Source organism: Dipodomys ordii, unplaced genomic scaffold (assembly GCF_000151885.1).
Source record: "Dipodomys ordii isolate 6190 unplaced genomic scaffold, Dord_2.0 Scaffold20, whole genome shotgun sequence".
Lineage (NCBI taxonomy): Eukaryota > Metazoa > Chordata > Mammalia > Rodentia > Heteromyidae > Dipodomys > Dipodomys ordii.
Genome location: NW_012267236.1, coordinates 14,161,469 through 14,178,255, shown reverse-complemented (window position 1 = coordinate 14,178,255; position 16,787 = coordinate 14,161,469). Strand labels below are relative to the sequence as shown.

Sequence of the window (16,787 nt, the reverse complement as noted above, 5' to 3'; positions counted from 1 at the left end):
CTTCAGCTCAAGGCGAGCGCTCTACCACTTGAGCTACAGCGCCACTTCCGGTTTTCTGGTGGTTTATTGGAGATAGGAGTCTCACGGTCTCTCCTGCCCCTGCCCTGGCTGGCTTTGAACCTCGATCCTCAGATCTCAGCCTCCTGAGTAGCTAGGATTACAGGCGTGAGCCACCAGTGCCCGGCCATTATGAGACTTTTACTTGTACAATTTACCCTTCTGTCTAACTCTCCCAGCATGTTTTAAGGTAATTTTGGATAAATCAACAATCTTCGTCAACATTATGACATTTACCTATTTATTCTGTAGCTAATTTCTAAAATGAACCACTAACTTTAAAACATTTTTACATTTATAGGATAGCTATAAAGTTAGTATAGAGTCCCCATGCAGTTCCCATCCCATCGTTTACTTCTTATAATACCACAGCCCATTTGTCACAACTAAGAAACCAACATTCTTCGTAACTAGGCACCATTTCTATGACAATTAACAAAACTGCATACTTGTTTTGGATTTCATCAGCTTCTCCCAAATGTCCTTTCTATCCCGTAGAGACATTACAGTAGTTGTTACCAGGCTCCTTTGGGCCGTGACAGTTTCTCTATTTTTCTGTTTTCAATGACCTCAGCAGTGTAGAGGAATACTGTTTCCATATTTTGTACAGCTGGGCCCTCAGTATGCTTTTCTTTTTTTTTTTTTTTTTTTTTTGTCAGTCGTGGGGCTTGAGCTGTAGGACTGGGCGCTGTCCCTGAGCTCTTCAGCTCAAGATGAGCGCTCTACCACCTGAGCACCGTGCCATTTCCAGCCTTTTCTGTTTATGTAGTACTGAGGAATCGAACCCAAGGCCTCATGCATGCGAGGCAAGCACTCTACCTCTGAGCCACCTTAGACTGGGAATATTGACTTTTAGGAAGACCACTTAAAAAGTAAAATGCTCTTCTCATCAAGATACATTCATCATTGGTGACCATTTTGATTCCTTGGTCAAAGTGGGGTTTGCCAGGTTTCTCTACTGAAAATCTCCCTTGTTTTTCCTCTAAGCTAGGGGATGGGAGACTAACACCCACCTCTAGAGGAGGCAGTTCAGAAGTAAGTTGGAGTACTTTGAAATTTAAAAAATCTGTTAATTCTCTCTTATTTGCTTACTTCAATAATTTGCTATAATCTGTATCAAATAATGGACATTTATCTTATCTTACAATAAAACATCACAGCATTTACTTTCTCGGGTTGTGCCAGCCTTGGCCATGGTGAGCTCCTCTAAATTGCCTGCCATACCCACTGACAAGCTGGCACTTCCTCACTGTAAGATACTCCTGCTTTGTATGGCCCCTGCCCTAACCTTGAGTCAGCCATTTTTCCAACGTGCTATTCCCTTTAAAAATAAAACACATGAGAGCCAGGCATCGGTGGCTCACATGTGTAATCCTAGCTACTCAGGAGGCTGAGGAAAGTCCGCAAGACTCTTATCTCTGATAAACCACCAGAAAACTGGAAGTGGCACTGTGGCTCAAGTGGTAAAGCACTAAACTTGAGCTGAAGAGCTGAGGGACAGTGCCTAGGCCCAAAGTTCAAGTGCCACAACCAACAAAAAATAAAAACACATGAAACAGTCTATCAAATCAATATCAGATCAATTTCATTTCAGAGTTTCCCATGGCTCAAATTTTAAGTTTAAGGTAAAATAGTGCCATGTTTTTATTGCTTCTTCTCATCTTCTCCTGCTAATCCATCCCTTTTCTGCTTTGCACTAAGCCCTGGAAGCTGATTTCTACAGTCTGTCACTTGGACTACCTTGAAGTCTGGCCCTTAGCTGAGTTTGGCCATTATAAGGGCCAGTGCAATGGAAGGGTGAATTGGAGTATTTATTCCCCAATCTCTCCCTTACCTTGCCCCTGCAAACCCACTGGCTAAGCCCTGGGCACCTGCTTTACTCCTGTGCTGTTCACCTTATCCTGCCAATACATGGAGTGATTAGGTATCTATTTCCTTGTTGAGATCCCATCTAAAGGGTCATTTTACTAACTACATGCAGTATTCTAGAATAGCTTTCTCTTTACGAGTTCTAAAGTCTTGGTCCACACAAAAAAAATTCCTTGTTTCTGAAATAAAAAGCTATGAATATTCTTTGATCTATGACAAAAGTATTTAGGAAAAAAAGGACACCTTATTTTATAACAGCTCTTAATACCTTATAATCAGGTCGAATATTTGCAAAATATATGAAGGAATCAACAGCAAGTGCAATTTTCAGTCCACCTCCTTCCCAAGACAGTGCAGTCATCTGCTTCCCGGGAACTTTCAAAGCACCCAAATGCTGGGGGGAGGGAGGGGAAAAATCACATTAACCTCAAGTTTATATCACAATGACAAATTACTCCCACCAGCACTTAATTAAGATCAACAGTGGTAAGAAAATGATTCTGTGAAGAACTATTACTCATTTTTAAATAAATTTTTCTTTTTAGACTAAAAAACATACATTTGATAGAAATTTATAAACTATATCCACAGTACTGGAAAACAAATTTCACTAAATCTAAGACACCACAGTCTGAAATATGCTCCTTTACTTTTATGTGCAACTTAGGAAAAAAGTGTTTCTAATTAAAATATAGTATGATTTTAAGATTCATCCCTTCTACCCTTCTTGTCATAGAACAAGAAGGCCCTCACTAGAGCCATAGCCTTGGCAGGGCGTCCAGCCCTGTGAGCAAATAAATGTCAGAGCTTGTTTCCCAGCGTGTGGTACTCAGTACTAGCAGTGGACAATGACAAACGACAGATGCACTAACCCCTGCTCCACAGGGAAACTAAAGGAACAACCAAACAAAACAGAAAGTCTTACCTAGGAGGATCTGTCTTGCTGCCTACATGAAACCAAAGGGTACCAAACAAGCTTGGGTGAGCATCCCTGCACCACGAGAGATAAAGGCCAGCTCCTAGCTATACAAACTGGCCAGGAGGTGGCAGCACTGCAGACAAGAAGCACTGGCTATGTTGCCAAGCACTAGGCAAAGCCCTTCATCCTTCTCTCCTCCAATCCTCAGAACACCACCAATAGAAGTTACCCCAATTCTAGAAAACAAGCAAGCTTAATCTCAGAACTAAGCGAGTCAAACAATACCTCCAAAATGGAGCAGAGAGCCAGGCTCTAATTTCAAACCCCATTACTACCACCCAAAACAAAAAAAGAAAACGAAGAAAAAAAAGACTAAACATAGAGCAATCCAGCAATCCCACTTCTGGGCATTTACCCAAATAATCACAAACAAGGCCATACTAAAGCTACCAGGACAACTATGTTTATCACAACATTATTTACCATAGCTGAGATATGGAACCAACCCAGATGCCCCTCAATAGATGATGGATCAAGAATATGTGGTACATATATATGTATACATATATGTATATATATATATATACATATATGTACATATATATGTGTGTATACATATATGTGTGTGTATATATATATATATATATATAATGGAGTTCTATGCTTCCACCAGAAAGAATGGCACTGCCCCATTTGTAAGGAAATTGAAGGACTTGGAAAAAAATCATATTAAATGAAGTAAGCCAGACCCAAAGAAATATAGGTCCCATGGTTTCCCTTATTTGTAATAATTAGTATACGTCTAGGATAATCTTAGCAGTTGAGCAGAATAGCTCAATAGCCATGTACATATGACCATATAAGAATGATGCTAAGCAAAATTGACTCCAAGACATGGACACAAGAGGTTTTTCTTTGTTACTGTTGTTTTTAATGTACTACGTAATTTCTTTTTAAGCAAAATTGACTCCAAGACATGGACACAAGAGGTTTTTTCTTTGTTACTGTTGTTTTTAATGTACTACGTAATTTCTTTTTTTCTTTTGTGTTTTTCCCCTTATGGTTTATCCTGTTGTCACCATATTAGAATTTGGTACCCTAGGTATTGTATATACATTTACCTGAATCAAGAAAGGGAAGAACAACAAAATGGTGAGACAAAGGACAAAGTGGGAACCAATGCAACAGTGATACTCACAAGACAGTATGTTGGAAATGATCTGTACAAATTGGGGTGGAGGGGGATTGGGAGGGAGGGAAAGTGGAAGAAAAATGAGGGAAGGCATAACAAGTTTGACAAGAAATGTACTCACTACCTTACTTATGTAATTGTAATCCTTCTGTACATCACCTTGACAATAAAATAAAAATTATAATAAAAAACTTTAAGTACTAAAGTATATGACACTACTCAAAAGCCAGTTGTGAAGAGATTAATAGGCAGACCAGACAGAATATCCTAGATAGCTACTCCATAGTGGTATCTTATGTCAGACTTCTAGGTTTCTTTTATTTTTTCCTTTTGTTTTGTTTTTTGGTGATTTTTGTTTTTGTTTTTTGAGGCATCATCTCACTGTGTACCTTTGGCGGGTTTTAAACTTTGGATCATCCTGTCTTATGTTGAGATAGGTTTGCACCACCATAACCAGCAAACTTCAGGGTTTCTAAATGAACATTACCAAATAAACTCCATAATAAAATACAATTTGTGGCATGAAGACATTATTCACACACTTATAGTCTCAGAATTATTACTTAAAATGTCCCTAAATAAATGATGTTTATACTTTTTCTATTGTTTTTTTCCTGCCTGCAAAAGGGAAGAAGTAATCACTGAAATGCATTTACCTCACCAAAGGGAGTATAAAACTGCACAGAGTTGATATCTTTTTCCTGAGTGACGACCCTCTGGGAGCCGGCCACGGCTAACACACTACCAGTGTGGTTCCACTGGATGCTGACCACGTTCATGCCCGTATCAACCAAAATTGGGTCTAGTCAAGAAAAAAAAAAAAAGGTAAGTTAAGAGTAACATAACCTACAGAACTGTATGAGGTTAAGACAATTTTTAAATATTTATTTAATTCTCCAATTATAAATGGGAAGATGACTTACTTTGGTCATTTTCATGTCTCATTATTTGGCATCTTCCATTGTCAAAACAAATAGCCAGGCAAGGACAGTCAGGTTCCACATAGCCTTCTGTGCCATGATACCAATGAATGCCTGCGATGCTGATGGCTCCAGTGACGTTCACCAAACAATTCAGCTTCATTTTCATCTAGACAGAGTCACATAGCTTACTTATGGGCAATTTCAAACAGAGAGCTGCTGGAAGACCATTGAAGGTGGGATCTAAAATCTGGCTGCAAAGGCAAGCCTCAAGGCTACTGAGAATACTCTCAGAGGACAATATCACACGGAAACTGACTTTTTGTAGACTAGAGTGATGTCTGAATCCTCTTCACAAACAAAACTGCCTTACCAGTGGGTCAGAGATCTATCCTGGCTCCACCTTGCAAAGCCAGAACTTTTCTCCAAGTTATATGACTTTACCTTCTTTCTACAAACTTGTTTTTCTCTCATGATATAAGTTCCCCATTCTTTTTGCAAACAACTTTTTTTTGGGGGGGTCCAGTTGTGGGCCTGAACTCTGGGCCTGGGCGCTGTCCCTCAGCTCTTCAGCTCAAGGCTAGCGCTCTACCACTTGAGCCACAGCGCCACTTCCGGCTTTTTTCTTTTTATGTGGTACTGAGGAATCGAACCCAGGGCTTCAAGTATGCAAGGCAAGGGCTCTACCACTGAGCCACCTTCCTAGTCCCTGCAAACAACTTTTATTGATTCAAAAATACTTTAATATCTAGCTGCATGAAAACCTGGACTTGAGGCAGCAGAAGATACTAGCAAATTTAAATTTCACAGCATCCTAATCCCTATCCCCTGCTTTAACACACTGACATTGAATCCATCCAGATGCCAAAAACCAGAACTGAAAGCAAGGCTAATCTCTATGGGCCTTAGAGAAACTAATTTGTAAAAAAACTTGACTAAAAAAAATTTTAGCCAAAAATATTTTTCCAGCTAAAAAAAATTTCTAGCCAATGGCTCATGCCTATAATCCTAGCTACTCAGGAAACTGAGATCTGAAGATCACAAAAGCCAGCCCAGGCAGAAAGGGTCATAGGACTCTTATCTCTAATTAACCACCAAAAAAGCTGGATGTAGAGCTGTGGCTAAAGTGGTAGAGCAGTAGCCTTAAGCTCAAAAGCTCAGGGGCAGTACCCAGGACTTGAGTTCAAGTCCCCAGACCAGCACACACACACACACACACACACACACACACACACACACATACACACACAAATACCTTTAGTCTCAGTAACTCAGAGGCAGAGATTAGGAGGACCATGGTTTGAGACCAGCTTGTACAAAAGAGCAATACCCCCATCTCAAAAAACAAGTTGGGCATGGAGTCATACCTGTAATCCACTAAACATACCTATCTAAAAGCTACTGTGGAAGATACAGGCAAAAGGATTATGGTCCAGGACAGCTAAGGCAAACACATGAGACCCTACAAGAAAATAACTTCCATTAAGTAGTGCTAGGGGTACAGCTTAAGTGGTAAGAGTGCCTACTGACCAACATGAGACTCTGAATTCAAAGCCTAGTACCACAAAAACTTTTTTTGATTGAAAAAGAGAAAAAACTGACTCAAAGACTAATTATATAAACTATAATAAACGTACATATAAAGGATATAATAATTACATAAAGCTATGTAAATAGATATGAGTATGTACTTACTATAAAATTTCCTTGATTATCATAAATGTGTATTTCCCCATTCGCCATTCCAAAAAGTAAGATTTTACTATCTGCAGACCATGCTACATGGCACAACTGTATACCCTTCAGGTCTTTTCCCCAAATACGGTTCCCTAAAACAAAACATAAATATAATTATTGGAAGTTCAGAGTCACTATCTTCCAGCTGCTTTCAAAATCTTTGTCCCCCTAAAGAATATCAAATGCCCATTCTTTATTGACTAACCTACCTAAATTAATTATTGAGCACATATATAAGCTAACATCATAAAAGACCTTTTAAGCAGCAGCCATTCCTTTTCACTATCATGAACTCTTTCTTCTGCTCCTCTCCAAATGCTGCTGGCTTCTAACTCTACCAATGGCCCTTAAGTTTCTTCACCCATTTGGGGTTTAAGCTACCGTGCATATCTAGAGATTCCCCAATTACGCCTTCAGCCAGATGTTTCTGAGCTGCAGCCATAAATACCTAACAAGGATCTGGGTCTCAATCACTTCTTCCAGTATCACCTTAGGAAAACAAACAATAGTGTTTTCTTTTTCTTAAATATACTTGCTTAAAACAAACAGTTAGAACCAGCAAAGCAAAAAGTATTCTTAGATGTCATCAAATGGTGAATCAAGTGCTGTATCTATTTTTAAATCAGAATGCTAATTGTTATGATACTTAAATCTCTAGGGATAAAAGCCAGCTGGATGTTGCTCTTAGTCCAAGGCATGCATGCATACCATCCACCGAGCCAACGATCACAGCCCCATCCTCATATACGATACAGATCTTCTGCCCGTCGGAATTCCAGCTCATACTTCGAACCACTGACTTGTTCCGATTGTTGATCATCTCCTCATACCAGGAGCCTGTTCCAGAGATTAAAAAATTGACAAGTCACACTTTCACATCTATTGAATAGTACTTCTAGTTAACAGCTTGTCTAGAAAGCATCCTATGGGATAAAGAGTTGCAAAGCTTTCTTCCTTCTGTGGAACTGAACTATAGACCATCAAACCCAACACACGCACGCACACACACACACGCACGCACGCACGCACGCACGCACGCGCACGCACGAGAAAAAGTCATCTAACCTTGGGGCCAATTGCTTCAAGGTCATCACAGAAAACACGACAAACACCTATTATTTTCCCTTTGTTCTTTCTTCCTCTTTCTACCTCTTTCTTCTAGTCAATTAAGATTGATTGAATATACTATTGACATGTGTGGAAATGTAACAGTAAAATCCTCCTCTGTGTAACTAACATAAGCTAATGAGAGTGAGATGAGACAAAGAGAGACAGAGAGAAATAAATAAAACCTTACAAAATAAGTAATTAAAACCCTACTTGCTTTTTTAGGCCCAAAACCACTGATTTTTTTAATTAACTTTCCCCTTTTAAAAATAACATATAGCATTTTCATATAATAATTATGAAGAGATGACAGCAAACAACACCTTACATGTATGCATACTCATACTCTCCAATGATTAATTACATACTAGGCAAAAGCATCTCAAATACTAGGTAAATGCTGAGCTTACAGTACTGTTACAGTAATAAACAGATCATCATTATGCTGATGACAAAAACATTCTAACTACAAAATCGCCTACCTGAGATGAGATGTGACTTCCCCGTAGTAATGTCAAATTAGAGGAAAAAGAAAAAAAAGCAGAGGGGATGGAATATACTGGCCAGCAGCCAAGTAAATAGTCACATGATTTAGACTAACTCTTCAAAACAGGGCACTAACAGAATCATGACTGAAGCCTTGAGAAGGCTGACTCTGAACACCAAAGGTACACTAATCTACTGTACTCCATGTGGTACCCCACTGCATGCCTACACACACACTCTCTCTCTTTAAAATAAAATTCATAATTTTAAATTAAAAATGTGTAAATGTCATATTCTGAACCTTTATAAAACAGGAGACATTACTAAGGAAAATGATGGCTACTCTCCTGAACAAAATACACATTATGAGCTGCTTTTCTAGTAACAGTGACACATCTAAGTTAACCCTTCTCTTCCTTCACCCCCTGGAGCTCAATTGTGGACAAGGAACACAAATTATGAATCAGTTTTCTGAGCTGAGAGAAAATGTATATCCACAAAAAAAGGGAAGCTAACTGACTCAATCCAAGGAATGAATTATTGCCTTTGACTTCATAAATGTGTTTCTAACTTGTAAGCTAACCCCAGCCACTAATTGCATAGGGAGTAATTCCCATTGGAAGTCTGGAAGGTGGGAGGGAACTATCTCATGTAGAAACTAGTCTACTAAGTGTCCAAGTTCATTTTGAAGACATTCAACAGTAACCTATTTGTTTTCTTAATGGGTTCACAGTTCAAAAGAAATAACTGGGCAGAAATAAATCCAGAGTACCACTGCACAGTCATCATGAACTCCTCCTGCTAGTTATAATGAATCTATTTTAGAGAAATACTGTGAGCTAGACTCCAGTTAGTGAAATACAGCAGCTCCTAAAATACCTTTATATAGCATCCAAACAATGATAAGCCCATTCTGATCACTGGTAGTCAACTTCTGATACTGCTCATTCCAGGTTATAACTTGAACCGCACCTAGGACATCAGAACACAATTTATAAATTTTAAAATTACAGATAATTTCAAATCTGTATCTGTATAAGTCCCAACTAAACAGTCTTCAATATTAAAGTATAGATACCAAAAAGATTCAGAGGATATAGTTACTGAAGTCACTAATTTTCTACAACTACGCATAATACAATTTCTATCTACCCCTCTATCATAAGACTTATCTATGGCCACTTAAAAAGTTATCTTTAATCTGATGAGAAACATAAGCAAGCAGAATTGGGAGTATAGCTCAAATGGTACAGCATCAGCCCTGAGCAGGAAAGGCCAAGCAAGACCTCAAGACCCTAAGTTCAAGCCCCAGTGGAAAAAAGAAAAGAGAAAGTAAACCTAGCTGGACATTGAGGGCTCATGCCTATAACCCTAGCTACTCAGGAGCCCATCAGTCTCTTATCTCCAAATAACCACCAAAAAGCTGGAAATGGAGCTGTGGCTCAAGTGGCAGAGAACTAGCCTTTGACCAAAAAAAAAGCTCAGGGACAAAACCCAAGCCCTGAGTTCAAGCCCTAGTACCTGCACACACTAAAAATTCAAGCATGAATGATTAACCAAACCATTATTGATGTCCCAAAGGAAACTGTGTTGTCCTTTTGAGATTTTTGGTTGGTTAGTTGTTTGTTTTCCATTTTCCCTCATCTCAATTTTCTATGCTATTAGTAACAAGTTATGAGTACCTCTTAAACTCTGGGTTATATAAAAAATTGATTTTTTTGTTTTCTTATCTATAAATACTTCAGTGTCTATTTCCTAATGACAATATCTTTCATAATCATATTATAAATCTAAATTTTTAACTGATAAACTATTGTCTAATACATAGTCCATTTTCAGATTTCATCAATTGTCAGATAATGTCCTTTCTAGATATTTCTTTGTCTCCTAGCAGGATCCATGAGATCATATAATTCATTCAGTCATTTTATCTCTAGTTTCCTTTAATCTGGAATCACAAGACAGATTCTTTAAAATGACCTGACATCATTTTAACATATTTATATTATATATACACACATATACATAAACATGTATGTATATATGTAGTCAGACATTTTTAATATATAAAATAACAGTACTTTTCCATACTTATCAAAGATGCATAATCCTGTTAAAAGATGATATGCCTCTAGGCCATATAAATTATGGCTCAATAAAAATTATTATTTTAAATATTACAACTATCTAAAATGTCAACATCCCTGCATTAAGTACATGGATTCAAAATGAATAAAAAATAAAAACTAGATGACTCACCACTGTGACCTTCCAGGGTCTGATTCATAGAAAGGTTACTAGGAGCTGCAAGACCCTTCAATTTTGCATCATCTAAAGCAAATAAATAAATAAATAAAAATTAAAACTTATTATACTATATATATACATATACATGTATAAAAGTAATAGGTTATATGTTTTTTTGACATATCCTGAGGTTTGGCGAGATAAAGACATTAGAATGGTTTTCTGTCCCTCATTCACAGTGCAAGTGTGAATAATACTGTATTCTTTCAAAATAATAGTCTAGGGAAATATTTTACTCAGTATATTAAAAAGGTGCACAGTCACTAGTGCTTCATATTCCTTCCAAGAGATCCTAGCTAGAAGATCTGTGGGCAGAGACTGAAAACACTAAAACTTATTTATGAGGGACCAGACAGCAAAGACCTTAGAAGCAAGTTTTTTTATTGAGTTTCACAGAACTTCATGCATGTATTCATTCCTTCAACTAATATTTATTCAAGATGCACACTGTGCTAGGAACTAAGGAAGGTACTGGGTAGCAAATGATGAACAAAATGGTTCCTTCTTCTCATAGAGCTTGTAACCTATGGGTAGTATGGTGAGAGATCTCACACATGCACACACGCACACACACACACACATACACATAATTACAAACTTGGAAAGTAAAGACAGCACAAGAGAGGGCCACAGGGGCTAGTTTAGACTGAAAACAGACAAGGAAAGAAATGGTAACTGACTAGGGATAGCAAGGCAAAATAAGGACAGATAAGTGGATTGAATCTAGATAGCAAGCAAGAAATGAAAGGCCCTGGACCTCTAGTGACTGAAACAAAGACCTGTGTGAAGGAAGGAAGGAAAAATGGGCTCAGAGGGAGAGGGAGTGATGATCAGATCACCTGATTCCTTGCCTCTCTATGAAGGCAACATGAGGGACTACACATGAGGGATACAGCTATGCACGCATGAACTGATCCCTCTGTTGTCTGACCATCTTCAAAGGCTGGGCCATTCTCACTGCTTCAGTTACCTTCAGACAGTACACATGACTACAGTTAGCTGGCATGACCTTTAAATACTGCTCCTCTGATCCAAGGGGTTTTTTATTAATAAGGGTTTTTTATTATGAAAATACCGTACAGAGGGGTTATAATTAATGAGTACATTTCTTATCAAGCATTGTTGCCTCCTCCTTTGTTTCCCCTTACCAAGTGTTTTTTTTTTTTTTAATCCAGATTCTCTATCTCTTCAGCATTGCACCATGAAAAGCTAGAGATGCCACCTCAGTCAAGTCCTAGATCCAGTTACTTGGGGGATCACCTAAGCCCTGGAATTCAAGGCCAGCCTAGACAACATAGATGGAGGGGGGGGAGGGAAAGTGGGGGAGGAGGAGGAGAAGGGGGAGGAGGATGAGGCGACAGAGGAAGAGGAAGAGGAGGAGGAGAGAATGCTACCACAATCACCATTAAACTCTGCTACCCTAACTCCATCTTGGCTACCCATCTTTTAACTTAAAACATTTCAGCAGAGTTTTTTTGTTTTTGTTTTACAGATGACATTGGCTAGTGTGTAAAGAATGACAAGAAAGAGGCAAGAGACAATGGGATTTTCCTAGCCAATGATTTTCCTAGAAGTCTAGATGAGGACTGACAGTGGCTGGAGAACCAGAAGTTACAGGGAACACAAAAGAGATGAGTGTCATCAAGGTAAACTTGGGACATGGAAGCAATGATTGCTGATGGGGTGATATTAAAGTGGAAGGGGAATGGAGAGAAAGGGGGATCCAGCTGAGCAAATAAATGAAATTAAGACCCTGGCTGAATGGAGATACTTTAGATTTGGAAGATGACTGGGATTTTGGTTTTGGACAGTAAACCGGACATGACTGTAGACATGGAATGTAGACACGCCCACATATCTAAAACCAGGATCCAGCAGGAGATATAAATAAAGATCATCACCCCACACAAGGATTTGAAGTTACAGGAATGAAGAATAAGTGCTGACAGAACAGATCCAAGTTCTAAGTAATTCCAATCATTAGAAAAATCTAATGAATTATGAATCTAGTAAAAACATTGAGGATGTCACACAGAAGCAGGGGATAGATAATATGTTTAAGTGACAGTAATTGCTTTTACTTCTCCTGTCTGGAAAAATAATATTTAAAGAAAGGAAGAAGCCAGGCACCAATGGTTTGTTATAATCCTAACAACTCAGGAGTATGAGATCTGAGGATAACAGATCACAGCCAGCCTGGAGAGACAAATCCATGAGACCCTTATCTCCAATTAACTAGCAAAAAGTTAAAACTGTAGGCATGACTCAGCCTTGAGAAGAAAAAGAACAAGAAGGAGCACGAAGTCCTCCAAGACCCACAAACAGACATAAGTTTTAAAGAAAAATGCCCTCTGCTTCTCATGATGGTACCTGCTTTATAGTCTCAGCTTCTCAGGAGGTGAAGCAGGATAGCTTGAACCCAGGAGTTCAAGATCAGCCTGGCAAAGTATTGATCTCTCTCTCTCTCTCTCTTTCTCTCTCTCACACACACACACATACACACACACACACACATACTCAGTGTCACACAAAATAAATGGCAGCCTTCTGAGTAGCTAGGACTACAGGTGTGTGCCACCTGCACCCAGCGTTTTGGTTCTAGGCAAGCAAATTAATGTAATTTAAACCTGATACAAGCTAGGCGCCAGTGGCTCACATCTGTAATCCTAATTACTCAGGAGACTGAAATTTGAGCATCATGGTTCAAAGCTAGCACAGGAAGGAAATCTATAAGATTCTTATCTCCAATTAACTACTAAAAAGCCAGAAGTGGCAGTGTGTGTGGCTCAAATGGTAGAGCACTAGCCTTGAGGAAAAAAAAAGCCCAGGCCTTGAGTTCAAGTCCCAAGACCTACACACACACACCCAAAAATTTTTTATACAAATTTTAATTGGATTTTTTGATATGAACATATACACATAAACATGTGAGAAACATTAACAGAGGGAAAAAAACACATTCTTAAAGCACTGAGAGATTAAATTACAAAACATCAGAAGCCAAAGTTTTGTACCTAGATATTGATTTTTCAAAACTGCCTTTTGACTCACAAAATTAATGTAGTCTCCTCTTTGCTAGTGCTATCCATGAGTTCTCTGTTGAATGGTTAAAAACAAGGACTTGAATGTGAAATAAACTTAGTTTCCTATGCTAGCTCTACTATTCACTGCCTGCAGAATCTTAGCAACTTGTTAACTAATCAGCACCCCCATTTTCTCCCGTGGAACGTTCACTTCTATCAAATGGGTCATTCAGGAGTGTGTGGCAGAGCCAATTCCAAATGCAATTTCTTTATCTAAATCCACAAACTTGATTAAGAATCATCTAGCCCACTGCTGGTGGCTCATGCCTGTAATCCTAGCTTCTCAGAAGGCTGAGATCTGAGAACTTCGGTTCAAAACTAGCCCAGGCAGGAAAAGTCTGTGACACTCTTATCTCCAATAAACCACTCAGAAAACCGGAAGTGGCACTGTGGCTCAAGTGGTAGAGCAGTTGCCTTGAACTGAAGAGCTCAGGGACAGCACCCAGGCCCAGAGTTGAAGCCCCAAATCTAGATCACCAACCTAGACCAACAAGATGAAAGCTAAAAATTGTATAACTTTGCTGTGCTTTCAGAGATCTAGTCATTTTAAAAAAGTAAAATATACTCAGTTTCCTATTTGGGAGCACTAGTCATATAATCATTGAGAAAAATTATAGAGGCCTGTAAATAGCATACAATAAAAAAAGACTATCTGAAAAAAAATAAAGCAAAAAGGGACTGGAGACATGGCTAAACGGGTAGAGAGCACTTGCCTAGCAAGTGTGAGGCCCTCTACCACCAAAAGTATAAATATGCCAAAATGTGAGATTTTGTCATATTACCAAAGTGTTGGTTTCCATGGCTTCAATTTGAATCCTATGGCATCAGTCCGATCTTTGAACATAGCATAAGACAACATACTTTTCATTTTTTTACACTTTACATCAATAATATCAATAAAAAAGCAATCTGATGTTTATTATATAATGTTATTTATATTCTCTACACTTGATTGAAAAAATACACTAGGAAAATCACCGTACCCTCACACAAAATCACATACAGAATCATGCATACTCTTTTTAAGAGCTAGACAAATACTTTCAACAAATCTGACATTAGCCATTTTTCTAGCGATCTCAAACATTTTGGCCTTGTCTTCATTTACCTGTTTGTGTCTCTAATTTCAAAACTTTCAATAATCCCTCTTCACCTCCACATGCTATAAACCCTTGGTCCTTGTTCCAGGATATACACTTCAGCCTCACGTTGTTAGGGATGGCGATCTGTAAAAAGAGTCACAGCCATGCTAGCACCTTTTCACGAAGGAAGGGGCAGTTAAGTCTGAAGACTGAAGAAAAGATTCCAAAGGAAACAGCAGACCTTGCGGGGGGGGGGGGGGGGGGTAGAGAGGAGGAAAGGAGCCGTTACAGACAGGGACGTGGGTCCCCCAAATGCCCCCAAGGTGCTACCTTTTAGTAGAGAAAAAGGAGTGCACACAAAAGAAGCAGCAAGCCAGGTGTGTAGGTCGCCTGAAGAATGTCTAAAAGCTGGAGAGAGAGGTATAAATTCATACTACTATGCATTTCCCTGCACAGTATTGGACCACCCAAGTGTTTTGTTGTTATGAGCCATCGTCCGAATCCGCAGCAAGGAGTGGAGGAAAGACGGCAGCACGGCGTAGCAGCAGGTGGCCAGTCCAGCAGGACACCCCAAAGGGCCCGGCCGGGGGAGGAGGGGGGCGCATCGGAGAATGGCTGGAGAAGGAAGCTGCCTCAGCCAAGGGGTACCGGAGACCAGAAGACCGGGAGGAGGAGGGCCGAGGCGGGGCGGGGTACAGAGCAGGTAGCCGGAGGGCCAGGCTGAGGAGACGCGGCCGGCCAGGCGGGAAGGATGAAGGACGGCCCGCGGGCTCCCGGAATGGAGGAGGAGCGAGGCACACCCCCGGGAAACTCACTTTCTTGCTCAGGTAGAAGAACATCGTGGAGACTCAGAGGCAGGCCCAAGGCCTACAACTAGTAACGGCTTCTACATCTCCACTGACCGGTATCTGCACTCAGGGAAGCTCCCGTCGCCCTGGCAACCGCAGCCGCTCCGTGGCATCCGGCGCGCTGAGGAGCACTTCCTGTGCCGCTGCCCCGCCCCCTTCCCTATTCCCTGGGCCCCCGTGAGTCTTTGTGCGCCTGCGCGGGCGATGGGCCCGCCCACTCCAAGCGGGATCTTATACCCCGAGGCTAGGCTTTGAGAGCCGGCTGGTGGAGTCACGTGATCTGATCTGTATCGCCGTTGGCCGCGCGGACCGGGCAAATTAACGCGTTTTGCGGGGAGGGCGTGGAGATCTCTCGGGAGCAGTTTGGGCGTTGAGAAGTCTGTTTATTCTGGGTAGGGGTTGGTAAAATGGTTAAACTGTTGCTGAGGCCCTGAGGCTGCTGTAATTGTCCCTGCTGGGCGGTGTGGCACCCCCCCCCCCACCGCCCGGGGTCCACCTCTCCCTCTGCCTCACTTGTTTTCTCATTCTCCCTGGTCTGTTTTCAATGTGTGATTGATGCAGAGCCTCAGAATCCGAAGCACACGGCAGTAGCCCACGAACAGCCGCCCCCTTGGGAGTCTTTTTCATCGCTGCAGCTGCAGGTGCTGACGTGGGTCATCAGGGTGCACTTTACACAAAGGAAAGGTGGTGTCCCCACCGTGGGGTCTTGCCCCTTTCAAATCTTCATTCATATCCTGTGACCTGAACCTATTGTTGGTCCCCCAGCATCTTCTAGAGTTGGCGACTGTTCCAGTGCCTTATCTAGTAAATCTAAATTCTACCTAAAAACCACAGTTCCTTCATCCTTAAAGGATCTTTTATGATGACATAAGCCTTTCACTCTTTGTACATTAGTTCTCATTTATTCCTTCTATCCCAGTATTTCTCTACTATATTAATATAGAATCAAATAACCTGGGGAAATACTGCTGTAGTTTCCAAAATTTGAAAGTTAACAATAGTTGTTTCGTATAATATGCTGATTTAGTGTACTTCTTTAAGGTTATTTTAGGTTTACATCTTTAAATTATATTTGCTTCTCAGGAACTTATGTCAATATTAGTCTCTCATTTTGTCTAAATCTAGATAGTTTTACCTCACTCCTGCTGCAATAATTTTATCTCACTCCATCTGCTGCAAA

The 16,787-nt window shown here is 40.2% G+C and overlaps 1 protein-coding gene across 1 annotated transcript in view; it reads right to left on the bottom strand.

The window, feature by feature from the left end:
* The window catches only part of Wdr35 (WD repeat domain 35), a 54,779-nt gene extending 39,087 nt beyond the window's left edge, over positions 1-15,692 (bottom strand). The window contains exons 1-9 of the mRNA XM_013013763.1: positions 15,575-15,692; positions 14,786-14,903; positions 10,547-10,618; positions 9,167-9,259; positions 7,403-7,531; positions 6,653-6,786; positions 4,961-5,126; positions 4,694-4,839; positions 2,195-2,320 (exon numbers count right to left, since the gene is read on the bottom strand). Of these exons, the coding sequence (XP_012869217.1) occupies positions 2,195-2,320; positions 4,694-4,839; positions 4,961-5,126; positions 6,653-6,786; positions 7,403-7,531; positions 9,167-9,259; positions 10,547-10,618; positions 14,786-14,903; positions 15,575-15,598 (1,008 nt within the window). The 5' untranslated portion in view covers positions 15,599-15,692. The remainder of the gene's footprint in view (positions 1-2,194; positions 2,321-4,693; positions 4,840-4,960; positions 5,127-6,652; positions 6,787-7,402; positions 7,532-9,166; positions 9,260-10,546; positions 10,619-14,785; positions 14,904-15,574) is intronic.
* Between the last annotated feature and the right edge of the window lie 1,095 nt (positions 15,693-16,787).